The sequence below is a fragment of the Priapulus caudatus genome, unplaced genomic scaffold, assembly GCF_000485595.1.
Source record: "Priapulus caudatus unplaced genomic scaffold, Priapulus_caudatus-5.0.1 Scaffold212, whole genome shotgun sequence".
Lineage (NCBI taxonomy): Eukaryota > Metazoa > Priapulida > Priapulimorpha > Priapulimorphida > Priapulidae > Priapulus > Priapulus caudatus.
In genome coordinates this window covers 334,040-348,586 of record NW_014577273.1, presented here as the reverse complement: position 1 = coordinate 348,586, position 14,547 = coordinate 334,040, and the positions used below count along the sequence as shown (strand labels likewise).

The 14,547-nt window shown below is 40.0% G+C and overlaps 1 protein-coding gene across 1 annotated transcript in view; it reads right to left on the bottom strand.

Annotated features, from left to right (window-relative positions):
* Positions 1-3,810: 3,810 nt before the first annotated feature.
* LOC106807398 (sodium- and chloride-dependent glycine transporter 2-like) overlaps positions 3,811-14,547 on the bottom strand; it is a 16,207-nt gene continuing 5,470 nt past the window's right edge. The window contains 11 exon segments of the mRNA XM_014809716.1: positions 3,811-3,848; positions 4,528-4,570; positions 7,101-7,241; positions 7,594-7,706; positions 8,105-8,229; positions 8,792-8,895; positions 9,234-9,368; positions 11,644-11,745; positions 12,332-12,400; positions 12,402-12,472; positions 12,971-13,108. Coding sequence (XP_014665202.1) covers positions 3,811-3,848; positions 4,528-4,570; positions 7,101-7,241; positions 7,594-7,706; positions 8,105-8,229; positions 8,792-8,895; positions 9,234-9,368; positions 11,644-11,745; positions 12,332-12,400; positions 12,402-12,472; positions 12,971-13,108 — 1,079 coding nt within the window.

Genomic DNA, 14,547 nt, shown 5'->3' with positions numbered 1-14,547 from the left:
TGAACACCTTCTAACAATACACTGTGTATTGTAGTAGGTACCTATGAGCTTTCAACAATACACTGTGTATTGTTGAACACCTTCTAACAATACACTGTGTTTTTTTGTGTTTTTTCAATTAGTTTACTTTTTTATTTGTAAACTTGAAATTGACATTTATTTAAATGAATTTATTGAAATTATTTGATTGATTTGATTGAATTTATTGAAAATGAAATTGAATTTAAATACACAGTTGTTAGGTACCTACTACAATACAGAGTGTATTGTTAGAAGGTGTTCAACAATACACACTGTATTGTTGAAAGTGTATTTTTAGTTACCAGGGTTATCTGCGATATCACGTGTGATATAAAATTTTAAGAAACACGGGACTTAAAAATTGAAAACAACAAATATGATCACGTGATCTGTCACGCGCATGCACTTCTAGGTCTGATCACTTCACAAAGATTGTACTAACACTACACATACATGTGCAAAAAATGAGTAAGAACCTTGTGTATATTCTGTACAGCAATGGGCATCAAAGTTATTACAATCTTCAAAATGATTACAGCAAGTCAGACCGATATAAATATACGACAATACTGACAAAAACAACTAGAAAATGTAGGGATGCACGAGACCACCGCGTAATAGGTCTGCAAGATTCTTCACTTGTGTAAAGTATGGTTTGCAGATGGTAAAATAGTAGTTGTGTTTAGAAATGTCGCGACAAGGGGTTGCATAATGTGTTGGTTGGCGGTAGCGTGGTTGTTGTAGTATGGATGATGGAGATGCGAAACGGTTGAGAGGGACTTGTTGTACATGTGGGCAGCACATGTCGGTTGTCTGGGCGCGCGCCGACGTTCTTTGTTATCTATCGAGGAATGTTATAGAGGGAAGGTTCTTAGTTCCGTGAGGGAGATGCGGGACGGGACCGTGCCGCGAGCCACGGCGCTGACTGCGTGCCTCTGTCGCGAGCATTATGTGGCTTTGAGAAACAAATATACTATTTTGCTGAACACTAACTGCTTGGGCTTAGTTGCGGAGTTTCAATCATCATATCGCTACAACGATCTACATTTAGACGCGGGTAACGTCCATCTTCGTAGTTTACATTTTGTGCGCGTCGACAGTTAGAATCGGCGTTTGCGGAATAATCGTAAGATGCCCTACATTAACGATTCACGAGCCACGGAGCCACGGAATAAAACTGGAGAAGCGGGAAGGAAGAAGATGTTGTGAGTCCCGAGGGTTAAAAGGAGACGACGAGCCGGATACGAGAGAGCAAGAGAGACAGAAGAATGAGAGAGGAGGAGGAGAGACGGATAGGAAGAATGCAATGCCGATGACGCCGGAGCAGACAGAGCAAATCGGAGCGATGGAGCAGAGAAGCTGGCAGAAAAGAAGAGGAGCATATATCAATGCCGTTGTAAAGGATGTCGGTCTCGTGCGGGTGTTTTGCAATTTTCCTTAGTATACATTTCGCTGTGGCTACGCTGTTTACTGCTCGCCTGAACTGCTAAGTATACTGACGATATTGGCCTGTACGGCGGTGTACGGTTGTGTCTGCCACAATAGAGCCGTTTTATAGGCGTGACCATTTAATGGTTATAAATGCAGGCGTTACACGGGCTGGAGATAGATTAGCCGTGCGGCCACGCGTGTGCAATAAAGGCGTTAAGAGGGCCCTACGCGCCCGAACGTATCATGGCGTTCACGTTTTACGCAATGGGAAACGAGGTTAGAATACGCGGCGCGTAAAGTTATGTCTTCTGGTTAAAGCACAAGTCCGCGTAACACCGGTCCGAGCAGAAGGGGACTACGACGGGATTTTTTGTCACGCATTTATACGCTGTCGAATCCTCACAATTGAACGCGTCAGGGAACACGGAATCATCGATACGCTAGGAAGTGTAAGCACCCTAAGATTTCTTCTACTGTTAATATTGCTACGTTAAGATAAGAAGGCACAGGTAGATAGACCCGTCATGACTATAATATAGTTACGCGATTGTGTTTATTTGTGGTAGGACTTTTTATCGTTACTGTTTTCTACGCTTCATATTGATCTCTCATTTGTATTTTGATTGTTGTTATGGTGTTATTCTGTGTATCGATTTTGTTGTAGTATAGCTGCGTTTCGGACGGGACGTAGCGCGAGGCCACGCGTCCTGCGGTCGCCTCTGTGCGAGCATAATGTGGTTTGAGAACAATACTACTATTTGCTGAACACTACTGGCTGTGGAGGCTTTGCGAGTTTTCGACATATTCATCGCGTACGAACCGGATCCTTACATTTAAGACGGTCGGTTCAACGTCATCTTCGTCGTTACACTTGTGCGTCATAAAACTAACGCGTGTACAACCGAGAACGACGAAAACATTACCGATTATCACTACAATATATTCTACAATATATATCTCTATCTAAAAATCAGATCTAAACGCTGTCAATGGTATGGGTATTATAACGAATAATTTTTCCAACACGGCCGAACCAACCACCCCCTCCCCCCACCAACACACACACATGCACACACCCTCCCAACTTGATCATTCAATATAGAAAGCGTTGTTGTCGTGACCCTGTGGAGTTGGGCGTACGGCGGTACCATCCTGAAGTCTGTCAGATGTCGGCTGTTGGTGTCGAAATAAGCTGATATCTTCAGGACAAGACGTGAAGGATGCTGTGGACTCCTCGGCCGCATAGAACGCCTTCTGCTCTTTAGCCGGACCCCAATCCCACCTTGCTACAGACGAGTCTTTGAGTGCCTAGACGATTTATTAAACGATTCTTAAATTATTTACCTATAATCTGCCAATATATAGCAAATAAAATTATAGCGCTGCGCCAGCAAATAATAAATTCATAAAAACATATACGTAAAAATTATTGAACGAATCATCTTGGGGGGGGGGTTTCTCTGGGCATGCACATCATGCTAAGAGGTACATCACTTTATCCCCCATTAAATGTACATCTACGTATTATAGCCATACACAACAAAACAACGTAAAGACGCACGAATAGCAACGATTCGTCGAATAAATACACCATTACCTATGGCCACAAAAACCAACGTACAAAGGCGCCAATAGCAACGATTCATCGAATCGAAACAAAATTACGCCATTACTCACAGCTAGTCCGCCATTCTTGCAGAATTCGTGTAAGAATCCGATCAGTACGAACACGACGGGAACACAGTAGATAAACCATTCGATGGAGATAGACCATCTGGGGTATACGTAAACGCCGCTACCGTCATCGGCGTACGGAGTGGAGTACGTGATCGGAGCATACTCGATGCAGCTCAGTATGATGATAACCTAAAGCCGTTAGTAGAACTTGCATGAGAACCAAAAACAAACCGAAATCGTGCCAACACGAATGCAAGTATTACCACAGACGATTATAACAATAAATACAACTAATATATATAATTAAACTATATAATTAAACTATATAATAACTATATAATAATTATATATAATATTATATTATATAAATATGTTTTAAAGTATATAACAGGTAGTACAATAATTAAACTATATACAACCAAACTATATCATAAATATAACTAATGTATCTACTAGAGTCTAATTAGTATATTATTTCTATGGATATTATACCTGCGAGTTATTTAACCCAGCATATGCACTTTGATCATTTTTGTGTTGCTGCCGGAGAAGTAGAGTTTATAAATAAAAGATTAATCTAAATAGAATAAATATCAGGGTACAAGTAAAATTGTCGGGAAGCGCAATGGATACTTCCCGGCAGCACATCTTTCCAGGTATATTGAAAATTCGCCAGTTCGTTCATTTCGTAGATATTCTCTGCGAGTTTTTATCAACTCCTGCGCATAAAATAGCATTCAAATAAGCAATAAATATTCTGTGATATCTGTTTATTGTTCTGTTATAGTAGCAGCTATAATGTTTATAATATATAGGGTCGTTGTCCTGCGACTGGACATTTAAGACGTTCCAAAGGTATGTATATATATATATATTTATATAGTTAGACTGCATGAGAGAGGAGAGAGAGAGAGAGGCGAGGGTAGAGAAAGACGAGAGAGGGAGGAGAGAGAGAAAGACGTGGAGAATGAGGAGAGGAGGAGTAGAGTGGAGAGAGGAAAGAGAGAGAGAGAGAGCTAGAGCTTTGAGGCGTCTCATAAACTATTGTTAATTTCAGCTTATTCGTAGGATCCGCACATCGGACGATGGACATTTACACTTGCTGCAATTAGTTATGCGGAGACGCCATTACTATAAAAAGCCACTCAGAGCACACTCAGAGGACACACTGCGGACGCAGAAGGCCATGCCTTATATATATAATATATATATAAGTATTATATTATATAGACCAGCTCATCTGCGTCGTTAGTCTAAAAGCATTTGATCCTAATGTAATTATTTAATTATATCGCGGCTTTAAAGCGCGAGGAAGTTGTCGAAGACTTTCAAGAAGCTGGGGATTTTTCTCCCCAAAACCCGTCTTTTCTCTGATTGGCCAACTTTACGTTGACTTACTTAGCGTGCTAAGAGTCTTTCGCTGATTGCATAAAGCTTCAGCCTGGAAAATACTCACACATCAAAACTCAATGGAAATCAGACTTCTGTGTTAGCTACACTACCACGGTTGGGTATTTACCATTGAGTTCCATGTAAATTGAGTGTCCAATCACCTTGAGTAACGATCTTTTATCAATGATAAACTTTTGTATGCTATTTTACTTCTTTAAGAGCTACTTTCTTCTCAGCTAAACCGACTGGCAATTTGGTTTAGTAGTCTACATTCACGCATTATGCCCCGCACCCGGGTGAGCATCACTATAATAGACTTTCACTACCATATATAGGCTTGGGCCTGACCACACCTTGTCTTCATTTCATGGGCATGCCTCTACTGTTCCCTCTCACAAGGAGAAAAAAGCCAGTGGCGATGTTCGATTCCCCACACAGCCACAAGAAACACAAGACATACTTTACAAAGAAGCCAATTGATCCTTAGGTGAGCCTTACAAAACACTAATACACTCATTCCTGATTCCCACTCGTCCGAAGACGGGGCTACTTTTGCTAATAGGTTTATATATATATATATATGATTTATTAAATATACCTAGGTATTATATATATATATATATATATATATATATATAAGAGCACTCGTTATTATTTGAATTGTCAGCTTTATCGTAGGCGCTCCGCAATCGGACGATGGGATCATTTACAACTTGCTGCTAAAGTTTTGCGGACGCACACTTACTATAAAGCTCACTCAGAGACGCCACTACGAGAGACGCTTAGGCGCCATGCCGGGTTATATATATTATGAAGTATATATATTAAGTTATAGTAAGCTATATATATATATTTATATATATATATATACGCAGCTCATCCGCGTCTGTTGCTAAACAGATCCTAAGATGAAGCTATACGCAATCATTTATTGTGTTCTAAATTACGATTTAATTATTAAGGGCTATAACCGCACGCACACAGTGGGCCTCACCCGTTACACCCAGTTGCAAAGCGATTAATTCAAAGAGTCCACGGGAATTTATGCAATACGGGAAAGACCGCCTCTGCGGCTCTCATCGATAACGTGTTAATAGTACATCCCCTACCCTGAAATAAAATATGAAGAGACGTATTTAAAGAGGATTTTTATTACGAGATGTCAACGAATACAATGGTAGTTGAACAAAGAACGCTACGTTACTGATGATCAATTATTCATTCGATTTATCTTTGTAAGGGTTTAGAGCAAAATAATAGTACAATAAACAATTTTCGTAATTAACAATCATTTATGGTAACGTAATCTAGAATATTAGCATCAACATTTAAAAACTTCTTTTGTGTACCACCGCATGATTCAACCGTTCGCCAATACAATTATATTAATAATATCTGAAAGTTACACCATAATGGACTTTCGTATACGGTATATATTTTACATACATTAAATATTAGCTATATATATATATATATATATATATATAAAACAAAGTCAAGGTAAAGAATTAAGGGTGTTTAAGTTTTAATTGACAAGCTTTCGAGATTACATCTCTTCATCAGAGGTCAGCAACATGTGGTGAAAGTAAGAATCATAATGATTTCAAAAACAATGCAGTTATAGATAATCAATGAGTCACACAAATTCGTCGCGTGGCTCCATGAATCATGGAGCAGATAAAGCAGTCACACCGCGTGCGAGGCACACAACACACACACACAACAAGCACGTTAAAGGCATTCACGAACGCACGAACAGTGCGTACGAGCGCCGGAGCACATTACCTAGGTCCCCTAGTTCTAACTCCGTTGGCGATGTGGTAAGTATTACGTGTGATTTTGAGTCCATTGCTTTCGTTGTGGTGTGTGTGTCGTGTGCGCTGTGTGGTGTGTTGGTGTGTTTGCGTCGTGTGAGTATTAGTGCTGAGAGTTGTGCTGAGTGTGTTGTAGGTGAGCGGTGGTAGTGTGTGTTGTGTTAGGGTCAAGTGTAGGTGTGCTGCTGTGAGTATTGTGAGTAGTGGTGCTTGTGCCGTAAGTAGATTGTTTCGTCGTGAGTGTGGTTGTGTGTGTGTGTGTAGCTGTGTGAAGTTCATTGTGTATGTGTGGTGTCGTCGCTGTGTGTGTGTTTTGTGCGTGAGTTGCTATATGTGCGTGTTTCTTTTGTCGTCAAGCGAGGGCATAGGCAACGCGCGAATTGTGTGAGACTTCATTAATTATCTATAACGCTTAGATGTGTAGTTTGTTTTATGATTGATTTTGATTCTATTCCAATGTGTTGCATGGACTTGAGCAATGAATAGATTAGTCTGTAACTCCCTCGAAAGCTTGTCAACTAAACCTTTAAACACCTATATTCCCTATACCTTGGACTTTGTTTGTTATCTACACGGGTGTCGTTGTGTGTCTTTGACTTCTATATTTTTTCTATAAACAAGTTAATATATATATATATATATATATATATATATATGTATATATCCGGTTGCCTAAACGAACATTGATATTCGATCGTTGTAATCGCAAATATTATTGGCAGAAGTGTCGACGTGTGGAGTATTATGTGGATATATTCTACTCACTCTAGTGACCATTGTAAGGCCGACCAGGAAAAATGCCGAGCATACGACAGCTCTGAAGCATATGCTGCGAAGCGTGCTCGAACGCAAGGTACCGGGAAATTGATCGATGATCGACGCAATAACGTTCTCAATGATTGAAAACTGAAAAAAAACACGCGGAGAGTAAAAAAAAAACCCACATACGATCGTTTTCAATACGTAAAATATGTTGTAACAGTGTACGGACCAACGGGTGTAAAATCCGAACAAACCCTACACAAACTCGATACAAAACTATTAGAACACCTGTACCAAAAATAGGTGCGAAAACGGGTACAGAACAGGTATTGGCAACGTATAAAATGAATGCGCGTAAAATATTCGATAATGGCGGACATGTCGTTAACATTTACTTGGGCAATGTATCGTAGCAATGGCGCTCTTGCACTTGACTTGACCGTAATATTAACTACGTAGCTACGAGCTGTAACGTACTACATGTCATATATCATACCTGTGATCCGAATCCCAGTGAACACATCATGATGAAAAACAGTATGGACCACAACGGAGGAACTGGCATCTTTGAAAGTGCCTCTGGATACACGACAAACACTAGGCCAGGCCCTAAAATATTATACTGCTTATAATAAAACTCAAATGACATTGCACATACGCGCAAATATTCAGATAAATATAATTTTAGATTATATATCAGGCGCACGTGATAGTATCAGCTAGATCAATATGGCGTACTACTTTCCATGGATTTATGTATAAAAAAACATCTATTCCTGCACGTTTCACTAGATGGATGTCATGTTCACGAATTACATCGACTAAATGAACAATTAAATTTAGTATGACCCTTTTAGTTAAACACATTGAGTCGCCTTATACATTTCAATATATCTACCCCTTAACGGCTTCTCAAAACTCACTCGTACTGAACTGTGCTATTTGAGAAAACTGTTTAATTAATAATGTTCAGTCTAATTGAATTATGAAAGAAACTGTACAAGTACCTTGTTCAGCAACTTCATCGATTGGAACGTTTTTCTCGTGAGCCATGAATCCTAACACCGAGAAAATAACGAATCCCGCAAAGACACTTGTTGCGCAATTAAGCAACGGAATCAAAATAGCATCCCTGAAACAAAACACAAGATTCCCGTAGTCATTTATCCCTAGTTTTGTATAGCGCGGCTTCATATGCAAGTATATATCCAGTATCCAGTCATTACAACTTTGTTGTTCGATTCTGCTACGATAGGTTTACAAACACGCACACATATACACGCATGCACGCACGCATGCACACACACGCATGTACGTACGTACGTACGCACGCACGCACGCACGCACGCACGCACGCGCGCTCGCACGCACACACACACACATATATGCGCGATATAAGTCTAGAGACATATAATATATATAATTTACAGTCGTAATATATTATTATATCAGTTTCGTTATATTTTAATGACGCGTATATGGCTGGCGTAATCTTAACGGTATTTGCTCTAGTTTTATTTGGGTAGTACCAAGGTTGACAGCTTTATCGAAACGGTACAGGCCCCGCACACGGTGCGCAGTAGGTGCGCGCCAACGGCGTTGAGCCAGACAAATCAAACACATATATAGATATTTTGCGCGTTTGTTGGCGCGCGCCGAATGCGCGCCGTGTGCGGGGGCCTTAAGAGTTATACCTTCGTATGTTGTTCTCGTATCGGTTATAGCTGGACATTGTTATTAGTCCTCCAGTACAAGCACTGAGCGAGAAAAATATCTGCACTGCAGCGTCTTTCCAGACCTGTGCACGCAGTACGTAATAAACACAAGAGTGGTTCGCTAGAGCATTATTAATTAATAAATTATTGGCCAGATTTTGTTGAGAGGCCCATGAGTTTCCCTGATTATGTTGACCGTGTTCACAATGGGGTATTTCACTATAGGGGCAAGTGCAATCGTTATTAACATTGCAGTTTACGAATACTCTACGCAACGACTTTTTCTGTTGTCATTTTTCTCTACTCATGCTCTACATCACACTTTATTTTCGCTCTACAAAAGACACAGAGTATAACGCACAGAAATCGCGTATAGGCAAACTTAATATCAAATCCATTGTCAAATCAAATAGCACCTTACCTGTATGTCTGCAAGACGCTCCCACGAAGGGCTCAAGTAGTACATGACTCCATCCGAGGCACCTTCTAGTGTTAGCCCCCTTACGAGCAATATTGTCAGCATTATGTAGGGAAATATTGCGACGAAGTACACGACCTGCGAAATTCATTGTATAATGGCGCTACGAAGTTTAGAACATTTAGATGTTACATATGATCGAATCGTCTGATAGCACGAGAATCAATAGAGTTGTAATAATATAGCGATTTCATGATACGAGTCGTCAATGCGCGTGCGCACGCTATCTTAGTTTGCTGTTTATACAATATACACGCACGCGCACATGCACGCACGCACAGACGAACAAACTAACGAACGAACGCACGCACAAACGAACGAACGAACGCGCGAACAAACGAACAAACGAACGAACGAACGAACGAACGAACGTCCACGCACGAGCATGGCTGCGGCAACATTATATCACATTACACGCGCACGCACGCACGCACGCACGCACACACGCACACACGCACGCACGCACGCACGCACTCACACATACACACACACTCACACACACACACACACACTCACACACACACTACACGCCCGCACACACACACACACACACACACACACACACACACACACACACACACACACACCACACACCACACACACACACACACACCACACACACACACACACACACACACACACACGACACCGCACACACACACACACACACACACACACATCACACATATATATATATATATAAAGTTGTTCAGCCAAATTAGTGTGTTCGCGCATAACTAGAGAACTCTGCAGCTAGAGGAAAACTAAAGATATTTCAGAATCAGCGCGTCTTCTGGTGGTTCTGGCTAAAACTTTAAAATTTTAAAATTTTAAAAAGTAAAACATTCATAAAAAATTCTATTGATCAATAGAAGGCGGTCACGTACGTACACACAACATCACGTCTGAATCCATGGTGTATAAACGTGATGGCACAGTGGGTTCATCAGTACAACATCTTGTAATGTCTTATCTTCTGATTTTATTATTTTTTACTGTTTCGAATGGATGGGATGGGATGGCATGGATGGCATGCGATGGGATGGATGCGATGGGATAGGATGGGATGGGATGAGATGGGATGGGATGGGATGCGCGTGCGATGGGATGGCATGGGATGGATGGGATGGCATGGGATGGCATGGGATGGGATGGCACTAAATGTGATGAGATGGGATGGGATGGGATATGGGATGGGATGCGGTGCGATGGGATGGGATGGGATGAATGGATGGATGCATAGATAGATAGATAGTTAGATTTCCTTTTTTCCTTTTTTCCCTTTACCTACCTCTTTAGTATGTATTATTTTTAATTTTTAATTTATTTTTAATTTATTTAATTTATTATTTTTTTAGTTTATTAATTATTTTTATTTTTAATGTCTTTTATCTTTTGAATTTTTATTATTTGTTACTGTTTGGGATGGGATGGGATGCGATGGGATGGCATGGCATTGAATGGCCATGGATGGCATGAATGGCAATGGGATGGCATGGGATGGCTGGGATGGGATGGCATGGGATGGCATGGGGATGGGATGGCATGGGATGGCATGGGATGGCATGAGATGGCATGGAATGGCATGGGATATGGGATGGGATGCGGTGCGATGGGATGGGATGGGATGGGATGGGATGGGATGGGATGGGATGGCATGGCATGGGATGGCACTGAATGTGATGAGATGGGATGGGATGGGATGGGATATGGGATGGGATGCGGTGCGATGGGATGGGATGGGATGGCATGGAATGGGATATATGGATGGATGCATGCATGGATGGATGCATGGATAGATAGATAGTTTGGGGGTATATAGTTAGATTTTTTGGGGTATTTTCCTTTTAACCAAGCGGTCACCAGCTGAGTAACGCCACTGATTTCCCCGGGCAACGCCGGATATCCCGCTAGTATATATATATATATATATATATATATATATATATATATATATAATATATACTATATATATAGAGAGAGAGAGAGAGAGAGAGAGAGAGACGAGAGAGAGAGAGAGAGAGAGAGAGAGAAGAGAGTGAGAGGGAGAAAGAGAGAGAGAGAGAGAGAAGTAAAACACACGAACACCCATGTAGATATGAAACAAATGTAGAAGAGAAATAGAACATGGTGTTAAATTTTAGATATAAAGTTAAAATATATAGATATCAATGCTAGATTTTATGGCCTGATGAAGAGAGATAATTCTCGAAAGCTTGCTGATTAAAATTTAACACTTTATTATAATTTTTCTACATTAATATATATATATATATATATATTTATATATATAATATATATATATATATATATATATATATATATATATATATAAGTATAGTACGTGGCCTACCTTGCCAAGACTACCAACTCCCTTGATTAGAACAAGAAATACTATGAACCAAGCTGCTGCAAGCGAGCCAACAAGCACTGGCTGGCATTCCACCAGGCTCATCTATCCCATTAGAGATATCAAGCACTTTTTGCTGAAAAGATAAATTACATCGAATTTTGCTCATGCACTGCCACCTAAAATAACAGCCAGTAAAATATGCGAATCTTATATCGTCATATGCATGATTTCATATGCGTTATAAGGCTTAATACGGCTTTAGATGGAACGTTAAGAGTATTAGATAACCTACATATAGAAGAGTATAAATGCTATCAACACTAGCTCCTTAATAACTAATACATTATTAATGCAGGTACGGGAAATACAAAAGAGATACTTAATGTTTTTATTGGCGTCATTATATTCGTATATCACCGAGTACGTCAATGCAAGACGCCTCAAACAGAATCGAAATCAACCGAAAAATACTATGATATCGATTGTATTATTATAAAAAATGTATCGGTACGTTATCTGCCACTGCCAGCAAAGAAACTACGTAAGTAAAATGAGGACGGACGTATGGATCGGTGAGAAGATATTTCATTTTGCGATTTAGATCGCGCTACGATACGTACTAGAAGTATTCTTCGGATGGTGTGTAGAATGTTGTGTTCTCTTCACCGGTGCTGTTAGATATGCACACGTCGGAGTTCCAATCGTTTTTGGCAGTCGGACCACACGGCAGTTCGCTCGTCATCGATGAGATCAGATAGCACGAGACAGTAGGCGACAATGACGTTGTAGTAAAGGCCTATGAGCGCTGACACGAACACCGATGCCACGCGATACCTACCGACATACGCCAATCAATGGAAATGAATATATATATTTATTTATTTATTTATTATATTTATTTATATGCTTATTAATTTCTTGTTATTTATAACATATATATAAAAACAAAGTCAAGAAATAGGGTAAAGGTGTTTTAAATTTTAATCAGCGGATTCGAGACGTGCATCCTCTTCCTCAGGCCTTTCAGCTGACATTCATATTCTTGACATTCATTCATTTTTACTTATATATATATAATATCAAGAGCGAGACCTTCTTTATCTGCTCTTGATAATAATATAAATATATATATATAATATATATATAGAATACATACATATATTCCTATTTACCTACCACGTATCACGCTGTTTTTGTATGACCGCCCACGGTTAAAAAAATTATTCATTATTAATTATCCATTCATTAAACAATAATACGAGTTTCTTGATACACCCGATAAAGTGCTAACGCCAGCATGCATGCTACCAGAGCTGATATGTCCGCGCCCTACCTTTGAATAGTGGCGATACCTTCCATGCTTTAATTGGTCCTAGACTCGAATATTGTCCAAGAGCAATTTCCATGAAGAAAAGAGGCAATCCAACCAGAGCTAGCATAATGACGTACGGTATCAAGAATGCTCCTGCGCATAAAGGAGAAAGAGTATCAATGCACGCGAACACACACACGCGCACGTATACACACGCGCATAAACGCGCACACGCACGCACACGCACACACACGCTCTCACGCACACATACAGGTGCACGCTCACGCGCACACACATACACAGACACATGCAGACACTACACGCGCGCGCACGCACGCAACATGTGGCCGCAATTCCAAGAATAGGGACAGGGTGCGGGAATTCACACATGAATCACGTGTATAAGATTAACCGCGAACTTGCACATAAAATCATAGGTTGATCAAGCGCGCCTAATCGTCTCACATAATTTTATATACTTCGTCGCCAGTTATAACAGACAGTGTGATAACATGGAATGATTACGTCACCCCAAATAGTAAAAGTAATAAAAATATTTCCACTTTTTCACAAAATGTAAGTAATTCTGTTCACTTTTTATGGTTAAATTGCTGCATTATACTTCCTATTTTACTATATTGTTCGATGTAAACGTAGACTCGTGACTCATACCTAGCCCATAGCAAGCGATTAATGTCAGGATCATAATATCAAATCGTTCAGGTTTTTTAGATTTTTAACTAGTTGAAAAACAATCTTATCAGGTAAGAATTTGACGATACATTTAGTCCCGTTAGTACTTGCTTTTAATGTAAAAAAAATAACAACAAATTTTTTACAAATATACACCATAGAAAATTCGTGACGTAGTCAATTTAACACCAATCATTAACGTGTCTCGTCGTTCACTAATTACGCTGCATATAGTGAATGTCCCAGCCACGCACAGAAGTCAACCTCACTACTTACACCCTAAAACACACGATATCACCTAAATGAATTGTGGTCAGCGCTTATATCAATGAACCATATATTAGTGCACAAATGGATACATGGCGGTTGATACTCCGTATTATGTCCACAATCATATATTAGTGCATAAATGTTACTACTTCATTAGTTTTTAATTTGGTTACTTTCAATTAAATATAACAGGAGGCAATAAGAAAACGAGGATCACGTTTATGAAATCGTGCGTGACCTGTGTTTTTTTAGAGATTCGTTGCTTTCGTCACGTGATCTACATTACCACTTGTACCTTGAATAATTTTACTCACGTGTGCGACGGACGCTGAAAATATTTCGCGTGAGTATTTTGACGCATGCAACATTTAACTTGTGCGCCGGGCTTTACCGATGAGATTGTTGTTTCGTATATAAGAGATTGAGTCGCCTGCGAAATTTTTTTTCCCACGAAAGTTCCGGACCACAGCCAATCAGCGCACTCCATTCACTCGACTTCCTCGAAGCAACAATGTAAAATGAATACCACCTATCCCTAACCCTAACCCTAACCCTAACCCGAACCCTAGCCCTAACCCAAACACGAACCCGAACCCTAACACTAACTATAATCCAACCATATGTAGCCT